The sequence below is a fragment of the Miniopterus schreibersii genome, assembly GCF_964146895.1.
Source record: "Miniopterus schreibersii genome assembly, chromosome: 2".
Classification (NCBI taxonomy): domain Eukaryota; kingdom Metazoa; phylum Chordata; class Mammalia; order Chiroptera; family Miniopteridae; genus Miniopterus; species Miniopterus schreibersii.
The window spans coordinates 140,940,327-140,950,405 of NC_138102.1; the positions used below are offsets into that span (position 1 = coordinate 140,940,327).

Consider the following 10,079-nt stretch of genomic DNA (forward strand, 5'->3'; position numbering starts at 1 on the left):
CCATCTCTTCCCACCCTTCTGAGCCCACCCCCTCCAAAGGATGCCCACATCCCAGAGAAGATGAATATCAGGATAAGGGTGGTGAAGGGCCAGTGACATCCCCCTGGAGAGGCTGGGCCTGAGGCAAATTACCCTATAACAGCAGGTTAATTAGATAAGACCCAAATTACATGAGCAAGGCTTGCAAGCCCAGCACTTTGAAGGTTTCATGTTGTCTCAGAGCTGGGGAGGGCTTGGTCTCTAGCTCAGCACAGAGAAAATAACTTCTTGCTCCCAGGCAAGCCAAACCCATGAATTAAGCTCTTGACTGCCCATCCACAAGCCCCAGTGCCAAGCACATATAAGGAAGGGCACCTGTCAGTCCTCACAGCCACCTGTGGAGCCCGTGTGGGATTTTGCCTTCGTCCCTCCTGCCTCTGAGTTCTGCCTCCGCCAGCAGCATGAGCCGCCAATTCACCTGCAAGTCGGGAGCTGCCACCAAAGGGGGCTTCAGTGGCTGCTCAGCTGTGCTCTCAGGGGGCAGCTCGCCCTCCTACCGGGCAGGGGTCAAAGGGCTCAGCGGGGCCTTTGGCAGTAGGAGCCTCTACAGCCTGGGGGGCGCTCGGAGCATCTCGTTCAATGTGGCCAGTGGCAGCGGGAAGAGTGGAGGTTATGGATTTGGCCGGGGCCGGGCCAGCGGTTTTGCTGGCAGCATGTTTGGCAGTGTGGCCCTGGGACCTGTGTGCCCGACTGTGTGCCCGCCTGGAGGCATTCACCAGGTCACTGTTAATGAGAGCCTCCTGGCCCCCCTCAATGTGGAGCTGGACCCCGAGATCCAGAAAGTGCGCGCCCAGGAGCGGGAGCAGATCAAGGCGCTGAACAACAAGTTTGCCTCCTTCATCGACAAGGTGGGTCTGCTAGGACCTGGGGAACCTGTGAACAGCATCTCTTCTTGGAATGTGAGCTTTCATTACAGCTCGAGGGATTGAAGTTAGATATGGAGAGGCACCTACTGTGGACAAGACAGATATTTTCTAACATCAGTGTGACTTGTGTAAGGTTCCTTGTGTAGTCTAGTCTTTCCCTAGAAAAGACAGAGGTAGGTCAATCTCTACTGGCAGAGGCTTATCACGGTTAGTGGCAGGAGTGCCTAAGAGAAGAACCCAGCTTCTTACTCGTAAGGGCCAGATTGGTACCATTACTAAGCCTGAGTCCAAGCAGATTGTGTGCAGAAAAGCCAGGGAGAGGGAATCTGCCCCAGAGTAACCAGGAAAGCTGTCCTCGTGTCCATAGCCAGCTGATCTTGTCCACTAGTCATTTGACTGATGGCCCAGGAGCATCAGTGCCTGGTCCTTCCCTGATGGCTCTGCCAAGGGCATTTGTTTCTGTCAGCTGAGGACTTTCTCGAGAGGCAGAAGAGTGCATTGGGGAAGTCAGACCTGGCTTCCGCCCTGGCCCATCATTTGCCAGCTGTGCACTTAGGGAGAGTTATTTATCTTGTCTGTGCCTCTGTTTTCTCATCTCTACAATGGAGATAATAACCTACTTCTTGGAGTTGTTGTCAGGTTTATAAAAGAAAATGCATGTGAAGGTCTTGGCACAATGCCTGACACATACTAAATACTCCCCCAGGGTGATTATTGTTCCTATCGTTTTAATCTCTGGAGAGCTAAGGGAAGGGTGTTGAGAAGAGCATCAAAGGTCTGGAAGAGACCTCAAGGGATCATCTAGTCTAGACAGGCCCCTGACTTTCGGTAGATAAGAAATTGTTGCTCCCATTTTATGAGTCAGCAAAAGCATGGAAGTGAAGGCCATGCCCAGGGTCATCTGAGGGAAAGAAGACGAGGTTGGACACACAGCCTCCTGCTTCCAAATCCAGCACTGGGGACTGGAGGGCTGTGTTGGCTACATGACAGTGAGGCACCAAGGACAGCTCAGCCCAGGACAAAGCCAATGGCTGAGATGGTCATCAGCCACAAGAGTCTAGCTGTACCCCTCACCCCCAACTCCCTGCAACTCTCAGCCCCTACTGCCCTGCTCACCTCAGGGGCCAACACCGTCTTTGTGGCTTCTTACTCTGCTAAGTCATTTCACATCTGAGAGATCAAGGTGTTCTGAGATTTGGGGCTGGGGCATAGGAACTGACCTTTGGCTGGGCTGGTCAAACAGCATTAAAGGATGTAGTCTGCAGACATGGAAACAAAGACAAACATAAAGATAGTCACTCCTATGAACAAAGGTGGTCTGACTGGTGAGAGGGGAAACAGGCTTCAAGGCCTGGACAGTTCCTAAACCATTTTAGTCTCTAGAAGAGCACAATCCCATAACCCAGGCAACCAGAGGTGAGTGCATCTTATCAGCGATCCAGGTGTGTCCAATGTGTGGTCCAGATATGGATTGTAATGTCCTGGGTATAGGGTTTACTCTGTGGTTAATGCTCAGCCTTGTGGATATACATGAAAAAGTCAGGACTGGTTAAACCAAATCAAATGCCGGCTGATCTGTTGGAGGCAAGCTGTTTGGTGGCTAACCCATCCCAACGAGTTAGTTTTCCGGTGTCCCAGACAGTTTTCCAATCTCCTGTATTTCTGACTTCAGGGATTCAACCTCATTTAAACAGTAGCCCGTCCCCCAAAACCAAATAAGAGAGGTATGTGCAGATCCACCCCTCTGGGCAGTTTCCTGGTCCAGTGAGGCCACAGTGGCACGGGGAGCTCCATCTGTCCACAGAGAAGATGGCTCTGCGGAGCAAGACGAGGGGAGGAGGAAGGGGCCATGAGCCAAATAGAGCTAGGGCCTTCCAGGAGGTTAGAATAGCTGAAGCTCTTGGCCCATTGAGCCTCTATGAGCTTGATGTGTTAAAAAATGAACAGCAGACCCTTTCTTCAGAGAGGTCAGCCTTCCCAAGGACAGACACAGCCTGACTGTCCTGGCAGCTTCAGGACATACCTGCACTGTGCTGGGTGGCCGTGGTGGGTCCTGAGTGACTGGATGTGTGAGTCATGGGGCCCACGTCTGGGTTCAGTCCTGGGCTCTACCACTTATTTAACCATCAGATCTTGGCTAAACTTCTCTATGCCTCAGTTTCCTCTCCATCAAATAGGGTTACTCGCCCACTTCATGCAACTGTTGTAAGGGGCAGAGCTTCGCACAGTGCCCTGTAAGTGACAGGTGTGACTGTTTCCATAAGTGCTCAACAGTTTCTGGGCTTCGGGTTCCAGGTGCGGTTCCTGGAGCAACAGAACCAAGTGCTGGAGACCAAGTGGGAGCTGCTGCAGCAGCTGGACCTGAACAACTGCAAGAACAACCTGGAGCCCATCCTGGAGGGCTACATCAGCACCCTGCGGAAGCAGCTGGAGACGCTGTCCGGGGACAGGGTGAGGCTGGACTCGGAGCTGAGGAATGTGCGGGACGTGGTGGAGGACTACAAGAAGAGGTGAGCAAGGGGATTCCCTGTAGCTTCACAACTGCCTTGTCCCTCTGAACTCACCCTACCTTAGGGCCCTGGCAGCTACCCCAGCTTAAAGTTTTTGGAGGTCGAGGGCAGTGTTCCTTGTCATACAAAGCAGAATCGCCCCAACACAACTCTGAAACTTGCTCTCTGCCTCTCCAGCTTCTGGCCTGGCACTTGGGACACATGTCCGGCTCAGTTAGCTGGACAGTGGTCAGAAGATTAACTCCACTCTGGGGTGAGGGAAATCTTGGGTAACGACTATGTTTTCCCAAGCTTCTGTGTCCTCATTGGTAAAAGGGGATTAAATCCATCTACCTCCCAGAACTGCTGTGAGGGGTAACCCAGGAAATGCTCCCATTCATTTGTGAAGCTTTATTCAAATTTTGAGGGAGGAGATTGCTTTTTGCCTCCTCTGAGATTTCCCGTAGGGCATTCACTCTACATGCTTTGTCTTCATTTTCAAAGCTGAATCTTTAACAGTCTCCTCCTTCCAAACTTGGCTACCATGCCCCCTCCCTCAGGAAGCCTTCCTTGCCTGGCTGACCCCACCAACCGAGTACTCCACAGGCTCTCAGCACATGTGCCCTCTGACAGGGTCTACCCCTCACTCAGGGTCGTCCCTGGGCAAATGAGGTTTCTCAGTGATACATGTTAACCAACCGAGCCCGGGCATCTCCACAGGTATGAGGAAGAAATCAACAGGCGGACAGCTGCGGAGAACGAGTTTGTGCTGCTCAAGAAGGTGAGGGGAAGGCAGGCCCTGAGTCCGGGGCTGCCTGGAACCGGAGGTGCTGAGTCTGCAGCGCACTCTGCTCTCAGAGAAAGTGAGCTGATTCAAAAATAGTGAGGAAGGCAGGGAACCAAGGTGAAAAACTACTCAGAAAAGAGAACACAGAGGCAGGAAGGAGGATGGCCTTCCTGATGTTCCACATGGATGGGTTTGTCATAGTGAAGAGCTGTAGAGGATGACATACAGGTTTCCTGCAGTCTCAGGGGCTGCTTATACATCACAGGGGTGACTGACAGCAACCTGGCTGGGGCTCCCTTCCTTTGAGGGTTACACATCCCTGCCGATAGGGCAGTCTCAGGATGTTCCTTCCTCTGCTTTTCCATGGGCCCCTCAAGGAGAAGAGGGTGGCCACTCACCTGTGCAGGGCACAAAGGCTGGGGTAGCTGTTGCCTCCTTACTGCCCTGGCAGTGAGCAGGGCATGGCTGGGGCATCTTTCAGGACGTAGACGCAGCTTATGCCAATAAGGTGGAGTTGCAGGCCAAGGTGGACTCCATGGACCAAGAGATCAAGTTCTTCAAGTGTCTCTTTGAAGCCGTGAGTCTATCTCTCCACCCCACCCCTCTGAGGGCAGCCAGTGGGTAAAACTATTCTGGGGGCTGAGAAAGCACGGAGGCCTCGCTCTCAAGGAGGCCCCCTGGTTAGTCATTCATCTCCCACCTCAGCCCTGTGAGACTCCTCAATCTCCACCTTCTGGGTGGGAAGGAAATGGACCAGGCCCTGGTTCCATGGTGGCGGGAATCTGTCTGGAGCCCAGAGGGAACTAACCAATCCCAGGGAGCAACAGACCTGGTTGGGAGCCTTAAAGTTGGCATCACCAAGATTTGCTCACCTTCCTTGGGGAAGGTTTTGACCTTCAACAGTCAAGTTCTGAGACTACCCTTGTTTCTCCTGCAGGAGATCACTCAGATCCAGTCCCACATCAGTGACATGTCTGTCATCCTGTCAATGGACAACAACCGGGACCTGAACCTAGACAGCATTATCGATGAGGTCCGGGCCCAGTACGAGGACATCGCCCTGAAGAGCAAGGCTGAGGCTGAGGCCCTGTACCAGACCAAGGTGAGTTGGGCCAGAGAGGGCAACCCCAGCAAGCACGAGGGCTGGGCCTGATCGTTCCCAGAACAGAGGCAATGCTCAGTTAAGTGTCCAGTGTGCCTGCCCCCATGACATCACCAACCCCAGACATCATGTGCTCTCACAACATGTTTACCATGCTCATCCATGACTCTATGCTCTGGGGTCCCCAGTTTCAGGAGCTGCAGCTGGCAGCTGGCCGGCATGGGGATGACTTGAAAAACACCAAGAATGAAATCTCGGACCTCACCCGGCTCATACAGAGAATCCGCTCAGAGATTGAAAATGTGAAGAAGCAGGTGAGGGGTCTGGTCATCTGTGGCCTGGGGCAAGTGGGCACAATGGGAGGGGAAACGAGTTGGCCGAGGGCAGCAACCTCCAGATCTCTGCCCATGAGAGGAAAGGGGCAGATAAGGTCACTGCCTCAAACATTCAGAGCAGACATCATTGAGGCACCTCAGCACTTACTCAGACCAAAGACCTCTGTTTTGGAACCCCCTCCCCTGACTTTCTCTCATCCCCCAGGCTGGGCTCAGACCACAGCCCTGTCCCGGTGTCTCACTTGTCACACTTCTATAATTGCACCCGCCTGTCTCTTCTTCCACTGGACTGGAAGGAGGCAGGGACTGGCTGCTTTGTTGCCTATTTTTCCAGCATCTAGTGTACTGCCTGGTGCCTGGTAGCAGCTTAATAAACATTTCTTGATTAAGTGATTAAAGAGAAGTGGGCTCAGAGAACACCCATTAAAGTGTCAGAGTTGGTCCCATGAATAAAGGCTGCAGACTCAGCTTTAGTAGGTGGCAAGACAAGATACATGCATATTATGATATAGCCACAGTTCCTGTCATTGTATCATATTGAATTCTCACAAAAACTCTGAGGCAAGTGTCCCCCATTGTGACAGATGAGGAAACTGAGGCTCAGAGAGGTTAAGTGGGTTGCACAGCTGGTAAACAGCATAGTTGTGATCTGAAGCAAGGTCTCCTGACTCCCAGTTCAGTGCTCTTTCCACTCTCCCATGAGCTTTAACACTTAGTAGCTCTGGACATTGGTCAAGTCACCTGTCCTCCCTGTACAGGTGTTGTAAGAACTAGATAAGCTAAGGTATATAAAAAGCAGGTAAAGGGCTGAGTGTTGTGCCAGATGGGTGGTAAGCACTTGGGAAATAGGAGTTGTTCCTGGGGAATCTCCTTCCCTGTGCTCCTTGTACATGAACCCATGCACCTGGTCACCACTGTTGCTGTAGCTGTAACACCATATTCCAGTGATCTCTCTTCCTAGACTTTAAACAACTCAAGAGCAGAAAGCCAAGCTGGCTCTTACTCATTCTGTGTCCTTGGCACAGGATGGCCAAGTAAATGTCTTTGCAATAACTGAAGTGGTGGTGATTAGCCATCGTCTCAGGAGGGCAGGATGCACTAGTTGTTATCACCACCGAAGTCTAAACATGAGGGAGTGGAGCTGGAGCTAAGGAAGGACTTGCAGGTGCCTGAAGGGGCTCCAGCCTAGAAGACGAGCAGGGGTGTGAAGGTGGAGGTGGGCATCCCTGCTCCGAATGTCAAAGAACAATGGTATTTGGACGTAAGCGCTTCCAATGACCCCTTTCAGTTTTCCAATGTCTCCAATTCCTTATTTAGGCTTCCAACCTGGAGACAGCCATTGCTGATGCCGAGCAGCGGGGGGACAATGCCCTGAAGGACGCCCGGGCCAAGCTGGATGAGCTGGAGGCTGCCCTGCACCAGGGCAAGGAGGAGCTGGCCCGCATGTTGCGGGAGTACCAGGAGCTCATGAGCCTGAAGCTGGCCCTGGACATGGAGATCGCCACCTACCGCAAGCTGCTGGAGGGCGAGGAGTGCAGGTGAGGGGGGTGCACTGGTAAGAAAGGGTTTGAGGAAGACCTCAGGGGAAAGCCTAACACATCCCAATCCAGAACAGATGAGTTCTTGGGGAGTGAACGGGCGGTGATGACAGGAATAATAATAGTTATTAAAAGTCCCTACATGGGTGTGAGCACTTACTTCATACCAGGCACTGTGCTCCGTGGATTAACTCATGCAGCCCTCACAACTTACCTGGTGTACCTAGGCACACTCTCCCCCTCGCCAAAAAGTCCTCATTACTGTTTTCGGTCTGCTTGTTTCATCTTCCTTACCTGTCCAGGCACAAGATGAGCTTGTCTGAGATGTTCCATTCTGGCTTTCCCAATGTTCTTGGGAAAGGGGAAGGTTCAGGACCTAGGCCTGGCCCTTGGGAAGTGTGCATACCACCGCCACATGAGCACCTCACATGAACTGCTTCTTGACTTAGGTTGCTGCCTGGTTACCACAAATATTCAGGGACAGCCCCCAACTTCTCAGGCTCTGCTTGTGCCAAAGAGAACATGGAGTTTCCATAGGTGTCCGTAGGGTTTAGAAACCCACATCAGGCCAGTGGAGGCACTAGCTCTGAGGTTAGGAGATCGTGGGTTGCATGATTGCTTGCTCTCATTTTATTTCTCTTCCTAACAGGATGTCAGGAGAATATCCCTCCCCTGTCAGTATCTGTAAGTACTTGTAGGCTTGGACCTAAAATTGTAGAATCTGTAGACCAGAAAGGGACTCTGTCACACCCTGTGTGTGTTGATGAGCAACCTTAGAACCAGAGAAGAAAAACCCTTGTCTGAGTTGCAGAGCCAGACAGCAGAGGCATGGCCAGAAACCAGGCCTCCTGACTCCCAGCCCAGGGTTCCTTCCTCCTTATCACTCTGTCTCCCTGTCCCCAGGGGCTGGCAGCTAGGAACAGGGAGACATACCATGGGGATGGGGGAACAAAGGACATGTTGCAAGAAAATGAATATGGGTATAAGTGAGGTTTGGGGAGCCACGTCTGCAAGTTGTGATCAGACCTGGGCTGGGGAGGCTGGAATTAATGAATAGGGACCTTGGAAGTCAAGCTGACAGCGGTGAATCTCTGGGTTTCTCAGTGAGGCTAAGAGAGTTAAACCAGAGCTTCTGAAAGATGCCATCTATGGGACTGTCAGCAGGAAGGAGAGGTCAGAAGAGGGAAAATTTAGCAAAAAAGATTAATAAAAAGGGCAAAGGGTGGCATCTGGAATGACGGGTGGGTACATTAATACCTGGACCAAAAGAGATGGGCCTCTGAGAGATAAGCAGCCAGGTTGGGTATAAGCTGGGGAAACCAAGGGCAGGACATGGGTGGAACTGTCTCAGGGATATTTTCCCCCAGGGGCGGGGGTCAGCTCCGACAGGAGCCCCACCCAACCCATTGCTGCGAGAACCCCCAGCTCTCGCTGAGGGGTGCTGGCCCGCTCTTCCTCTGCAGCCATCATCAGCAGTACTGGCGGCAGCGGCGCCTACGGCTTCCGGCCCAGCTCGGTCAGTGGCGGCTACGTGGCCAACAGCAGCAGCTGCATCTCTGGAGTGTGCAGCGTCCGCGGCGGGGAGGCCCGGCGCCGGGGCAGCGCCAGCGACTACAAGGATACCCTGGGGAAGGGCTCCAGCCTGAGTGCCCCCTCCAAGAAGGCCAGTCGGTAGAGAGGGCTGCCCAGTGCCCTCCTGCCACCCCTGTGTCCCCAGCAGGGGCTCTGGCTCCCACATGTGCTCTCCCTAGCCCACTGTCAGCCCCGTCCTCCCCCTGCTCGTCCTGCTCTTGTACCTCAGGCTCTGGCCTTGGCCACCTCACTTCTCTCAACCCGTGTCTTGCTGAGCTGGACAGGTGTAGATGACTAAACCTGGTGAAATTCCTCCCGGCACACACCCGACGTTCGCCTCTTTGGCTCTGGTCCCCCAGCCATGCAGCCAGCTCAGCCCCTAGCTCCAGCCTCTGGCTCAGCCACTATCTGCTCTGTCTGGCCCCTGGATCTCAGACCCAGGGCCCCTCTCACACTAGGAGCTGGCTCTCTGTCCAAGAAAGGGAGGACTGAAGGACAACCACAAGAGGCTTGGTCCCCGTCCCATCTGCTCAGACTCACGACTCAACCTGAGTGAAGCCAGTCACAATGTAGGGTGTCTTTCTTCACTCTCTGCACCCAGAAGCAGAGAAGAGGAGGCCCGTTCACTCCTCCTTTCTTCTCACAGGCCCTCCCACTGCATCCTCAATAAAAGCACAGTCTGACCGTGTGGTCTCTCTGAGTCGTCTGGGCGTGTGCGGAGACTCCATTGGTGTGCTCACATGAGCAGGCCCCATACACTACGCAGACACGCATCGACACACAGCCCCCGCTGCGCACCACCCAAGAGGCCCATATTTCTAGGCTAATTCTTCCCGTAGAGCAGAAACAGAAGCAGCTCTCAGAGCGGACATGGCAGAGGGCTGCAGACACCACTGGGGCTGCAGGGAGAGGAGCTTGGAGGCCAGTTTGGGAGGAGAAAGGGGGGGGGCTGGGAGAGAACAAGGAGAAACATGGGAAAGGTGTGTGTGCCACCTGGTTTGTGTCCAACGACAGAATTGGTCCTGCTCCTAACAGGGACCATGGACTCTTTCTGAGAACTGGGTCTTTCCTAGAGGGAGGAAGGGGGCTGGGCAGACAGGTATCTGCATTTGTTCAACCCTTTGCCTTCTGCTCAGAGGCCTGGCTATGTGGTGGGGGATGCCCAGGAGGGGTAGAACTGGTGGGGACCCCGTACTCTGAGCCTCTCTGCTGGAAAGCTAAGATAGGGAAGGAGCTTTTGGAATCTGAGGCTTACCTGGGTGGAGTGAGCTGGGGGTCAGGCAGGCCTCCTCTCTGTGATCCTCTCCTACACTCCAGGCCCAGAGTACCGTGCAGGAGTGTGAGGGGAGGG

General features: G+C 53.5%; 1 protein-coding gene across 1 annotated transcript; it reads left to right on the forward strand.

Moving 5' to 3' along the window:
* Nucleotides 1-440: 440 nt before the first annotated feature.
* On the forward strand, nucleotides 441-8,831 carry KRT71 (keratin 71; the record flags this gene model as incomplete). Its single annotated transcript, XM_081126457.1, has 9 exons — nucleotides 441-887; nucleotides 3,201-3,415; nucleotides 4,115-4,175; nucleotides 4,663-4,758; nucleotides 5,119-5,283; nucleotides 5,472-5,597; nucleotides 6,936-7,156; nucleotides 7,806-7,840; nucleotides 8,620-8,831. 9 exons carry the CDS (start codon nucleotides 441-443, stop codon nucleotides 8,829-8,831), a joined length of 1,578 nt encoding a protein of 525 aa, XP_080982583.1.
* Between the last annotated feature and the right edge of the window lie 1,248 nt (nucleotides 8,832-10,079).